We start from the raw sequence: 14,196 nt of genomic DNA on the forward strand, positions 1-14,196 counted from the left end.
TTAGACATTCTAGCCAATTCAACCTTCGCTAATGCAATCTTGGCATCTAATGCTTCAAGAGTTTCATTATTAGCATTAATAGCTCGCTCACTCTTTTCAAGTTCAGCAATAGTCATCTGTGCCTTTACAAGACGGCATTTTGCTTTCCTTTTCATTTCCCCAAACCGATGGAGGGGGCTGAAAGAAGATAGCGGTTCAGCTTTCAAATCACTCTTCATTTCTTTAGGAGTACCTTTTGGCTTCCTCTTCGATCTGTCACTTTTCGTTGCGGGTTTTTTCTGTCGCACAACACTTTTGGATTCTTTCTTTTCTTTAAAGTCAGTGACAATCGATGAAGATGCCTTAGTAACCTTCCTCTTGATTGTTCTAGATTTCTTATCAACACCAAGAGGAAGGGTAGATGAAGAGTGTTTGAGTGATGATAATTGCGAAACGATCGGATTTTCAATAATAATTTGCTCATTTGGTTCTGGCACATCTGCAAAGTTAACGAAGTCGTTAATATCAAAATCATTTATCGAATCTTGACTCGATAAATGTAATACTGGAATATTTTCAAAATCAGTCTGATCGATATCAACAAGTGGTGAACCATCTTCAGCAATCAATAGCGGCATAGAGCTCATGATTATTAAGGTCTGAGGAATGATATGTGATAGCAATAGAATGTGGATAGGAAAGGTGATGATGTTACTGAGACCTCACCATTTATAGAAGAAAATAAACTAGCGCATGCGCTCTTTCATCAACTGGCACATGCGCTCTCTCACTAAACTATTCACGCATGTAACAATCTTTGTCATTTAAGAGGAAAACTTTGTGTTGCATGCATGTATTTTTAAATGTTAGAAAATAATACAAATAAATTCAAAATATATATATATTTATTAATAATAGAGGACAATAACGATAATAAAAAATGAAAAATGTTAATATGTCTCTGTGGATGTGGAACGTTCTTTGACTCTATTCCTCAATAGTTGTTGCTCGTGCGTCAAACACCAACATTGAAAAAAATGGATTCTCCTATTGGGGTAGAGTTGACCAACCTTCTCACACAGATCCCAAGTACTTCTACATGCATTGCATACATGATTCCAACAATTCATGGAATATGTATCACAACGCAAACAACGTTGCAGTGGAGTTGGAACGGCAGCACAGATACCACAAATATTTCTACAGATACCTATATTGTTAAATATTATAGGTTCGGAACACTTCAGACACTGTAACTGTTGTTGACGATAATCCGATTTTGTTCGCTTCGGTGGATGAGAAGGAGGCGATAGTTGAATCCGCAACACGCAATCACTACACATACCAGTACATGGATTGATTGAATCCTTAGGTCTACTTATTTGACAAAAGTAGCACACAATAGCCCCTGCAATCATCATTGGGTAGACACACACTTTTGGTTTTTCATTCCACTCTTTTGGAAACGGCATTTTACTAATTCGATTAGAAATATAAAGAGATGACTTACAGAAACTCTGAATGCTCTCTCCTATACCTACGATCTCTATTTATACAAATCAACATCATGTGGAAGTATAGTGGGATAACTTCTCCTACTATTCCACTCTAAACGAGTCAAGTGGGAGTCGCATCACCTCCTATATAAGTTGACTTGCAAACCTAGAGTTCATTCATTCACTCTCTACAACTGTGAGCAAACAACAACAAGATGAATTCTGCAAAAATAAATGCTGCATTAAATAGAATAGCTGCTGTTGATGAAAACAATTGGATAGACGAATCAGATGATGAGGATGTCAATGTTCCGCTAGAGGAAGTAATAGTTGAAGCAGAAGATGTTGGAGTCGATGAAGATGAGATAGACGAAGTTGAAAACGAGGCCAACCAAAGCGACGAAGATGATGACGTGATGGAGTTTGAGAGGGTCATGGATGAAGAAGGAGATGATGAAGGGATAGAAGCTGACACAACTGAAGGTGATGGTGCTATGAGGATCGGTATGCGAACACTCAATGTCAGTGAGACACTGGAAGATCCCTTGGATTTGTATTGTGCATTGGATGCATACGTATTGATCAGCACAATAGATGGAGAGAACAAAAAACTATGTTGGTGCTGCTTTCGGTTTTATTCGCATAGAAACAATAATGGAGGGTGGTATGCCCATGTCAACACCCACAACACTGTCTCAATTATGGAAATGGGACAGAATTGGTGTGAAGCTTGCGAGAGGCCACTAACAAACTTCACCCGAGTATCTACATGTATTATATGTAATAATGTCCAACCTGTGGCACAATAACCGTGGACCTACTGGTCAAAAAAAAAACAACAGCCCTTTTCAGGGCTACATTATTCACACAAACAGTAGTTAGTTGTATTAGTATTCATAGATTATGTGACAAATGAATACTTTGATTAATAAAAGTCTAAGTTGGAAATTTGTTAGTCTTTGAATATCTATACATTATATGACAAATAAATTACTACTTTGACTGAAAAGTCGAAATTTGGAATTTGATAGTCATTGAATATCTATGCATATGATGAGTACTACTTTAAATGAAAGTTGAAGTTGGCATTTGTCAATCATTCATATGCATATAATGATGAATACTTTCACATACATATATTTCGTTTGAGATTATAATGTTAACATAATGTTAACAATGGTATGAATCTGTTTCTGTTTGAAAGTATAATGGTAGCTCTGAAAAGAGCTATTTTTTTTATTGTTTCAGTCTTTAATTGTAGCCCTGAAAAGGGCTGTTATTTTTTTATTAATCCATGCAATGATATGGACTAACGCTCCTCATCATCAGAAACAATAATTATGGTATCGTCATCTGAATCAGATGATATACTAATGATATCATCCTCATAGTAGTCATCTGAATCAGATGATATACTCATGATGTCGTCGTCGTCATAATCAGCTGAATCAGATGATATACTAATCACATCATCCGCATTATTATCGTCAACAGCATCTATGTCGTCCTGAATACCTTGTTCCACTCGTTCTGCGAAATCATCAGGAAGATCATAGATTCGCTGCAGAAATTGAGCGAAGGTTGTACTCAAATGATCAGACGTTGAATCTATTTCATGTACTTGGATGGGTCCTGTACTCGACATTGTGGAAGAATGATATAGAACTGGGATTGTTGCTATATTTATATTGGAAGAAATGAAATGGAGGGGGTGAAATGTAGAACAGTGTTTGAGATTCGAAAACATCAAGAATGAAACTCTGAGCGATTATTAGGAGAAATTCTAGTGATTATTATGGAAAAAAAACTAATAAGAGGGAGAGGAAGGGAGGAAGACACTGCCCCAGCCTCGCAGTGCCTCGTGTACACCAACCAAAAAGTGTGTACTCCGTGGAAGGAAAGGAAAGGAAATGATGGACGAGTAGATGATTATATGTCATCATCGGAATTGAGGACATCATCATCGATTAGGATTGGGGATGGCGGAGGACTATCCTCGATGAGGATAGGGGATGGTGGAGGACGTCTAACGTCAAGCTCGTCATCAGCATCATCACCAGAGTCGTCGTCGTCATCATCGTCGTCGTCGCTACTCATTGGGACAATGTCATCATAAGCAGGGTCCCACCATCCGTCAGGATCTGGATATTCCGAGTCATCCAAGTGTCCTTCGTCACTGCCAGTGACATGCTGAACTTGCATCCTGATGTCGTGATCCCGGTATTCGTATGGCGGACTGTGGGGTTCCGTGGTGGAAGAGACAACCTGTACCTGGCTGTTATCCCAGTAATTGAAGTTGTACCCCTGATCCGGGCAGCTATAGGGTTCGGAGGTTGAATCGGGTTCCATCTCGATGCTAGCTGATCAACTGAATGTTTCATCAGATGATTTCTACTTTTATACTTTCGAGAGGGAGTGGGAGAGGAGTGGAACATTGAGTAGGGGTAAATTGTAGTGTGACATAAGACATATTCAATGAGTAGGGGTAAATTGCAAAGTGACATAAGACATATTCAATGAAAGAGATACTTGAATGGATAAAATACAAATGAAATATACTTGTCGATTTCACTATGAAACATGTCTATTTTTTTATTTTTTAAATTTTCTTCACATGAAATTATTTACAAGTGATTAGAGAACACAAAAATTGATGTGAGGTATTTGTCTAGAAGAACTTGGAATTGAAATAAAAAAATAATAATGATAATAAGAGGAAGTGAAGAAAAATGCTCCAACCATCGCATTGTTCAATGTGTACCAAACCAAAAAACAGTGTACACCCTTTATTTCACTTCCTTTTCCTTTATTCAATATAAACTTAACAAATATAAACTTAAAACTACCATAATTAAATACTCCTAACTAACCTAAAACTAATCTTACATTTACACTTCATCTACAAAAAGAGTGTCCATAACTGTCACTACTTTTTTGTACAGCTCTATCGAAGAGGTCTTTGCTTTACACCTTTCCTGCAGAGATGCATAATTCCGATCTATTTCGGCCATTTCCTTTTGGAGTTCCCTCCGTCGGTTATCCATTTCAGCCATTTGTCGCTTCATGGTAACCAACTCGGCCTCGCTAGATCGGGCAGCTCGTTCTGCTTTCTTGCATCTCTGCAGAAAAACACTCATCTTTTCACTAACCTCTCCGATAGGCTGTGGCACCAACACCTCAGGATCCGCCGGTGTCGCTGGCAGCGGTGGTAGTCGCGTCACCAACGGCGACAATATCACCAACTCCGGAGAAGGACTCCTCGGAATTTCCACTGCTGCTGGTGCTGCTGCTGGTGTGGAGGCCCTCTTACGAGAGGTCGAAAAACTACCTGCATAAGGATTAGTCCTATTGCAAGTAGCTCGGTACTTTGAAATAGGACCAACCTTTGCTGCAGGTCGTTGGCAAACCTTCTTCACAGCCCTGACTTCCTCCTCCTCCTCGAATAAGTCAGGGCTAGAAGATCTGCACCTAACTCGCGAACGCGAAGTGGTTGGCTGGTCAACCGTCACCGCTCTCGAAGATGCTGCCTCCTCCTGGTCAGCGGACACCGGCAGAATAGACGCCACAGCATTATTCACCTCCTGTGTATTGGTTGCCATTCTGAAAAAGAAGAAATAATACAAAGTTAGTTGATATAAAAAATAACATTCCTAATTTACTTACTCAAATATCAAGTTGGTCGTTGGAACGTACTGCCTTGTTGTGGAGTGGACTGCTCTCGATGAGATGACTTCTCGAACTGAATGTTGTGGAGTGCTCTCCGGAGGGTATCGACTTCGATGCGTGAGCGGTGGGAAAATGGTGGGAGCGCACATGCGCGATGAGGGTAGGGGTGTACATGCGCAAATGTTGGGAGTCGGGGGGCGGGGCTTCGGGGAGGGGAGGGGCGGGGCTTCGGAAAGGGGGCGGGGCTTCGGAAAGGGGCGGGGTATCCGAAAAGTTGGTGGCGACGGGGGGGGGGGGGGGGGGGGCCTAACGGGCCCCGCCCACTGCCTGGGCTCCGCCCAGGTGGGTGGGGCCTCCGGCCCCAGGTAGGCGGGACATCTGGAGAGACATCTACGCCCTCTTCGCGCGCGCGTTCGTAACATAATATGCAACCGAACACCTAACCTAACGTATTAACGTATTAACGTAACCTAACCTAGTACGCTAACCTACCGCTATGCAACCGAACACCTAACCTATCGTATGTATTAACGTAACCTAACCTAGTACGCTAACCTACCGCTATGCAACCGAACACCTAACCTAACCTAACCTAACCTAACCTAACCTAACCTAACCTAACCTAACCTACAGTAACTATTAACCTAACCTAACGAGGGAATACTAACCTAACACCTAACCTAACGTAAGTATGCAGCTAACCTAACGTAGCTATTAACCTAACCTAACGAGGGAATACATTCACCATGTTGGTTCCATTAATACATCATCAGTTGGTTTTGGTTTTGGTTGTATTATTCTATGATTTGGATTAATGTTCAGTCCTGGATATCCCAGTCCACCTGATGATGATGGCCTGACTTTATAGTTTCTCTCCAAAACTTCTTTATGGTTTTTCTCCAATACTTCAACTCTCTGTTCCAGTACATCATACTTTTTCATTGTAGTCCCTGTTATGTTTGACATAGCATCAAATTTTTTATTTGTAGACGCTGTTATGTCAGACATTTTTATGTCTACATCACTTGTAAGTTTGTCAAATTTACGAGTGAAAGTTATCCGAGCCTCTGCAATTTTATCGTTAAATGCTTGCCGGGCGTCCCGAGCAATATTGCCTATTGTGGATTGTATTGCAGCTTGTAGGGCTAGAAGTATAACTTCCTTTGCTCCATTAATTTCCCCCTCAAGATATGATACAGTTACACAATCACTCTTGTCAATTGGTTCACTTGTATTTTTCAATATTTTCCTTTGCATGTCATAATGACCATCTTTTGTTAATTTAAAACCATTCCCAGGAGGACCTCGAATGACATTACCACCCCATTTTCTTTTTCTACCAAACTTATCGATTGTTTTAGACATTGTGCACTCTACGATGATTCTCTTCAAACTGATATTTCTGTCATTTACATTATACTATATATTGCAGTAATTGATTAGGGAAATAGAAATAATACAAATAAAATTTTAATCATTTTATATTCATTACAGTAATACATATACATACATACATAATACATTAATATCACATTACTTCTATCATATATTATTAATTATAAATGGCTACATAAATATCAATATTGAATTTTCCGGTTTTGAAGATATTGAATGATATTTCAATCATTGATCTCGGCAGATAATAAATTAATCAATTGATCCAATGGAGTCTCCTGAGATTGTGATTGTTGAATAATATTACTTATCCAACGAATGTTCTCATTTGGATCGTTTTCATAAAATTCAATATCATTATGACCCCAAGGAAGAGTGTGGGTAGTATTCGGAATGATAAATCGTTTATCGTCGTGATATGATAATGCAACTTTATTTTTTAATTCAGTATACATATCATGTAACACGCTTCTAAATGAATTCATCTTTCTGAATATCATACCACCTTGTTCGACGATTTTTTGATAATCTTCGCATGTCAATTCATTCTTTATTACAGATCGTTTAACCCCTTTGGCTTTCTTAAATTCACCATCAACAGATTTCACATAATATGCTTTAGCACCTGTACCATAAAAACTCATGATTGGATCATTTGGAAATTCATCTTTGAAGTTACCCAAGACTGAACTTGTTACTGGAATATTGAATTGGTTAACTATACTGTAATTGGATGTATCAAATCTACTTATGTTAGTTTTTATGAATTCATAAAAATTTTCTGTGTTTACTTTAAGAATGAGCGAGTCGGTATCTGTGTAAAGTAAAGAGACATTTTCATCAAAGTGTTGTTTGATGCATCCATAGAAAAAGTCATACATGACTGTTTTAGATAATTCTAATATGGAAAATCCCAAATATAATGGTTTATCGTAATGAACCTTCACTCTACCCAATTGAATGGCAACGAAATTATCAGTGAAAATTGAACAATTTTTGAAATTTGGTTTGGCTATGAGAGTGCTGGCACCTATATTTTTCTTTATATTTTCCCAATGTGTAACGAGTCTAACATCAATTCGATTATCTACATTCTCCATTGTCTTTCCATACACCGCATTATTCATTAGTTTATAGAAATCTTTAACAGATTTGTTGTTAGACCTATTACGCATTTCAGTATTAAGATCTATATAGGGTTTCATCCAGCATGATTGTTTGAATTTCAATACTCTATGTGTATTCATTACAATCAATCCATTTTTGACAGCTTGCTGTAGATTCCTATAATGAACAATATATTTTCTTTTATCATTCAAATTTGGAATTAATTTGGGAATTTTCGATTGTGTACGAGGTGGTATTATTTTTTCGACTAAAAATGGAAGGTCAGAATGTTTATCATGCAACTCTTGTGGATAATGAATGTCCACTTCAAATACATACCCATACGGACTATCAGTACTCACATCCATCACATCGAGATTAAGAATTTCATTTGGTGTCAACCATGTAAATTCACTTGTTGGTAGAGGTTGTGACATACTGTGACCGTATAGATTTGTTGCATCTAAATATGTAATGAATGTGGAAGGTTCGTTGGGATTATAATTGGGTAAAAATCTATTATTTGCTATATGTTTCCTCTCGCTACATTGACTAATTCCACCTCGTATACCTTTTTGAAAAAAGTGAATCATATCAATGTCAGTTAGTAATTCCAATTCAACATTAGTGAACTTCAACATGGCATCCCATGATAATCCAGGTGCAGTGTAATATTGTGCCGGATCTAAGTTATATATCTCTAAACTTGTGGTGCGGAAGTTTTCAAAAATATCACATAGTAGCAATACATCCGACTTCAAATACAAATCAGAGTATTCCCCCAAATTCTGACACTCGAATAAATTCCAAACTTTTCTAGCCCTATCATAATCAGTTTCCGATATATGTTCACAATTGAGTGTGTCATAAAACTGATTTTTTGTCGGAAGTAATGGATAATTCAATTTGTCAATGTCATCAACAAAACTATATGGAAATACACCTTTCTGTCTCATCAAATTGAATTTCTCAATTTGTGGGAAATGTTTGTGCATCTCCAAACATTGATCGGAGGTCAAGTTTGCACCCAACTTCTCCAACGAATTAGTCATAAATTTATAACTATCGATAAATCTCATTTTGAGATAATTCTTCCTAACCACACCATCTTTATCGGTATAGCTGTGTGTGAAGAGATGCTTCGTGAAAGATATATATTTCTCTTTAGTTTGCGGGATAACATCAACTTTCTCTTTATTCCTATACAATTCTTTTATGAATAAATGACAATCATAACCACTTAAATTATGAAAAATGATAGGTATGAAGTTTGGTATTTTGAAATTTAAATTACATTTCGAGTGAGCGGCATGTGATCTTTTCTTTCCTGTGACATGACAATGATCTCTTACTTTGACTTCACCATCAGTAAATGCTTTATTACATATACCACAAGTTCTGGCTGCAGCAAACTGTTCTTCTTCTTCGTCAGTTTGTGTATCCATCGGTTTAGGGTTTCTGAGATGATTTTCATGTATCTCTTTCAAATCATCTTCAATGCTACTCACAAATTTCTGAGCTGCATCTACACCCCTATATGTAACAAATTTTGACAAATCATCATTATATGAACACTTTATCAAATAAGCAAATGAATATGGGGCATGTTTGAATGTTTTAATCGTGTATGAACTTTCAGGATTTGGCTCATTCACATGAATCGGTTTAAGCACTGATTCAAAATCAGCATACACTACAAATGGCACCCTCATTTGCCTCTCAAAGTTTTCAAACATTAGTTTATTTTCCGCAACCATTCTACCATATTTATTGATCTTTAAATTAGTAGTTGGTGTTGTGGTACTAATGTGATTACAATCATACATATTATGACGTAAAAGCAATCTCTCATCAGAAAAATATATCAAACATCCGTCACAAAAATATTTTTTCTGTCTATGAGCTGATAGTTGATTAGAAACTAATCTTGAAAGATCTTTGATCCAACAATAGTGACCATTACCGGAGTCATCAGTTATAAACAACAAATTGACATGTCTCCGGAGTCTTCTCTGTGAGTATCGCAATGGACCAATCACTTCATACTTCATTTTACCCTTCTCAAATGTACTCTCTAAACCGTAAACATTAATTGAAATATCATTCCTATCTTCGAATATTTCGATACTCTTATTATTAACTTTAACCGGAAAATCCATACCTGTGACATCTAAAACAGTGGAAAAATGTGGATATGACGTAAGTTCGGACACTCGACTATCTGCAGGATATAATGCTGATGTTATAGCCCAAGCAAAACAATATTGATCTTCATTACGAACATTCACAACAGCTTTCTTCCATTGAATACATTGAGGCAGCTTCACATATGAACGTCCTTCCAGTGGACTGTATTTATTAATGTTGACCTCGAGAAACAATATTTTTTCACAAGTCCAACCTGAATTATAAAAAAAAAAATATTACTATTCAATCTTATTGAAATTTTTAAAAAATAAATACCTGAGTCGCGATCCTGGAACTCAGTCGTTTGAGCCACAATTACATCACGGAATCCATCAAAAACAGCATTCAAATCTGAAGATTGGTCCACTATTTTATTTTGGGAATTAAATGACTTCGTGTCCCTCGAATCATCAGTCTGAAGAATATAATTCCCAAAAACTTCCATATTCACCTTGATGCTTTTATGGATCCTGATGGCTGATTCCAGTAATTCAATGACCTTCTGCCTAATCTTATTGAAAAATGACATGTAGTCACTGGTTACAATCGAACTCTCCACCCTGTATGTAGCAATGCGGCAATTGAATGCATTCGTTATAATTTGAACACCGTCAGACAATTGAACACATGCATTATTTTTATGACTCATGGTTCTTCGGTGAGAATTCACTTGGCTCATAGGAATTGTCACATTACAACAATTGCACGTATACATAGGTGTTGCATTATCCACTCTCACCCGTTTCACTGCAGGCCCTCCTTGGCAACTCTGGAGCTGATGCCGACGAAGATTATCACTACGAGTGAAAGATTTACCACAGTCACAGGAATACATTTTATATAATAGTTCTCACTAACTCACTTGATGTAAACTGACATAGCCAACACTCGTACGCTTCTTAAATACACTCTGATAGGACCCGTCAAGACGTCATAGCCAACCCCACTTCTCAACTACATGCGCCAAGATTACCTCCCAACTGAATGCGATAACAGATGTCGATATACGAGCAAGCAGTGGTCGTTGCGGTCTCGGAGAGGGTAGACGCTAGGCAAACGGTCCTCGGCTGCCGTTGTGTCACCATCGATAGCGGGGCTAGAGCGACCTTCATCGCTTCGGGAGAGGTGAGGGCAGACCGATGAATACGCATTACTCTGCCACACGTCGTGGAGTGAACATGTCGCTCTCTAGCCGTTGAACGGTTATTGCTGTGACGTCACTCCACTACTAACTTGGTGCCCTAACACCGATGGAGCATTTACTACTTGGAGGATCTTCGAAGTATGCAGACGTATGTTTGTACATAGACAAACAAGCACATGATGAAACCCTGTACCGTGCATTCTCCTACACACACACACACATAAACACACAAAATCTCATATGAAAAAAAAATCTGAACGATCCATGCACCAGACACTTCAAGGTCACAACGCCTTGACTTCACTGCACAACAAAAAAACTTCACCAAACAACAACCAATAAAAAAAGCAATTAATACGTCATAGTGGTGGGGGGAGGCCGAGAATCAGCTGTAAACAACTACTGTTGTTGATGGAAAGTGTCTAGTTCTGCATTCCCATGGCTCCATATCATGAGGTGTCGTCTACGTATCTCAACCAGACTCGGGGCTTCTTCAATGGACAGAGTTTCACCACTCTATACATATATATATATATATATATATATATATATATATATATATATATATATATATATATATATATATATATATATATATATATATATTTATATATAATCATTCCCACATTGATTTCAATTTGATAAAAATAGCTGCGTAAACTCAAGCGAAACATAAGTGGAACCATCTATTGGTGTGACACCCAAGTCAACTTGCCAAGTTTTTATGTCAGTGTTGGTGGTTTGACCAATCAACCAATCAAGTACTTTCTTGGTTTTTTCTCATTTTGTCTTCAATCGAGGACCGCCTGCCCGGTATTGACGATGCCCAATAGGCTGAAACAGCTGTATACTGGTGGCTCTTAAATTGAAATCAATGTGAAAATGATCAAAGAGTACTTATCTAATAATAATTTTTTGATTTTCATGGAATTATTTTTCAGCAGCTTGATCGCAGTTCCTTATCTTTCATAACTTCGTTTGAAATCTTTTAATTTTTATTTTTGTTTTCCATTTTTTGTTGATAATAATTTTTAATTTTCAGCTTTTATTAATATTTCAATTTTTATTTTTTTGGTTGTTGTTTGGTTTTATGTTATTTATTTGTAATTTCAGTTTTTTTGTTTGGATAAAATTGGGATTTTCGGTTAATCTTTTCAATATTTTTTCAGGATATAGAATAAAGAAAATACTTTTGTCTAGTCTAGTTTTTCAAGTCTTGAAAACACAGTAGAAAATAGACAAAAGTATTTGCTTCATTCTATATTCAACATGAATTTCTACAAAATAAATAAGTCATCAATCGAACGATTTTTTCAGGAATTTCAAATCAATTCATATTATATTAGACAATGGAAGTCCGAACTGATGATTTATGTGTAGTTTACTTTTATTATATCTCAACGTGGTTGTTTCTGTGCGTGATCTATCTACACATCTTTGCAAATGGTTTTTTTCTTTACTATGAAATTTTATAAAGTTACCAATATAACTAAGCTTTGAATCGGCTTCATCAACATATACAAAATTCTTACCACACATATTCAGCACTGATATGTAGTGAATATGTGTAATATGAGTTTTGTTCCATTTTCCAATTAAATAGTGAAACTGATTTTTGAAATATATTGGGAACAATTATTTCAGTCTCGATATGGACCCAAAAAAGTTCTAATTCATTGTTTTGATTTATAGCTTTGATTTTTCAGTTGTGCTTAAACAATCACATCAATTTTGTGATGTATTGTTTGGAACTTTTGGTATAATAATGAATATTACTGGAGTTTTATCCAAACACAAATCGTTATTCCAACACTTCGACCCTCGACACGTGTTTTGATCAAGGGAAAGATCAAACTGATTATGTATGAAAAATTTTGTTTGTTTGTTTATGTTTAAATTTTTTTTTCGTTAACCGGCAATCGCACCCCTACGAAAGACAACCCTCAGAAGTCGAAGCTTATGCGAGCTAAGGACTAACGAGGTCTTACCTTTTAACGTGTGATTCCTAACACGGGTTGGACGATAGCAAGTGAAAATCGAGTGTTCAGCCTGAGGCTTGAACCATCGACTCACACATCAGCCGATTGACTGAGTGAACAAAGCACCCACGTCGAACCACCCGGCTACCGAATATACATACAATGTTATCCTTATTTATACCCCTGACTGCTAGCAGTCAGTAACGGTTTCTAGAGGGGTGTTGTAGATGATATTATAAGGAAAAAAAGTTTAGGTTGAGATTGAAGGAAATCTCGACTCTTCAAAACGACGAAAACCAAAATAAATATATCTCAGTTCCATACCACCAATATACGAAAAAAGATTTTCAAGAAACTAGATATGAAGCTTGTATTTGAAACAAGTCATCTACTATATAGGAAATCCAAAGGGTAGAGTCGAGAATTCGGAAAAGTCTGGAATTTACAAAATTGAATGCGATGCAAAATATTATGGACAGATTAAAATATCTGATAAAATGAGGTATAAGAAAAAATTAGCACACCTGAAATCTGGAAGACCAGAAAAATCAGTAGTTGCCCATCATATTTTGCAACAAAACCATTCCATAGACTTTAGTTCAATAAGATTAGTTAGACAAGTTAAAAACAGTCAGGTCAAATTAGATCAAAAAATAAGAGTGAAGCTACCTAAATTCCCACCAAGCTGAAAATCAGTAAGATTGTTCAAAATATGATCAAAACTAAAATTTGGAAGTTCTCCATCTTCCACCTGTATGGAAAAAAATGTATTCAAGGTCAAAGGTAAAAAAATGAGTTTTTCGCGATTTTCAGCAAAACAATTTTATCATAAAAATACTTCAGACAGAGATTGTAGATCATAAATTATCTACAAAAAATTAATTAATATTTTTTTCTTACGAGCCACTCTTTTTGAGATATAATGATTCAAAAGTTGTATCGTCATAATATGCATGAGTACGCCACGTATATACATCTCTGTAGTTGTAATATATGTTGAAATATTTTTCTATCGGTCATTAGTTAAGTTATAATTATAAGAATACCATGTAAAATGAAACCCAGTGCCTTAGTTTATACGCCATTGTAACCTGGAGACAACATCTGTCCCCTGTTCAATTGTGTGCGTGATTGCTCATCAACATCTTTTCGGGTATATTACCAAGTTCAATTGTGGCTTGGTTATCAGCTGGATCCTACAGACTGGGGTTGGAAGATGGTCAACAATTCATTAGAACCAGTC

The 14,196-nt window shown here is 36.8% G+C and overlaps 1 protein-coding gene across 2 annotated transcripts; it reads right to left on the reverse strand.

The window, feature by feature from the left end:
• Positions 1–5,443: 5,443 nt before the first annotated feature.
• LOC141487058 (uncharacterized) lies at positions 5,444–11,377 on the reverse strand. Of its 2 annotated transcripts, XM_074185862.1 has the most exons (3): positions 10,693–11,377; positions 10,107–10,627; positions 5,445–10,044 (listed from the first exon to the last, which is right to left on the reverse strand). In XM_074185862.1, exons 1-3 carry the CDS (start codon positions 10,707–10,709, stop codon positions 6,761–6,763), a joined length of 3,822 nt encoding a protein of 1,273 aa, XP_074041963.1. In that variant the 5' UTR covers positions 10,710–11,377; the 3' UTR covers positions 5,445–6,760. The 2 variants fall into 2 exon arrangements, with proteins under 2 accessions (XP_074041962.1, XP_074041963.1); XM_074185861.1 differs by having other exon boundaries at positions 5,444–10,044; positions 10,107–11,377.
• Between the last annotated feature and the right edge of the window lie 2,819 nt (positions 11,378–14,196).

This window comes from Leptinotarsa decemlineata, unplaced genomic scaffold, assembly GCF_025532065.1.
Source record: "Leptinotarsa decemlineata unplaced genomic scaffold, Ldec_3_MD MMD2_tig00078360_RagTag_RagTag, whole genome shotgun sequence".
NCBI classification, from domain to species: domain Eukaryota; kingdom Metazoa; phylum Arthropoda; class Insecta; order Coleoptera; family Chrysomelidae; genus Leptinotarsa; species Leptinotarsa decemlineata.

Bases quoted from the DNA above. Each gene is read 5' to 3' on its own strand.
- LOC141487058 (XM_074185861.1), bottom strand. From the start codon at position 10,665: ATGTATTCCTGTGACTGTGGTAAATCTTTCACTCGTAGTGATAATCTT. The intron at 10,045-10,106 runs GTATTTATTTTT...TTTATAATTCAG, and splicing joins GTTCCAGGATCGCGACTCAG to GTTGGACTTGTGAAAAAATA.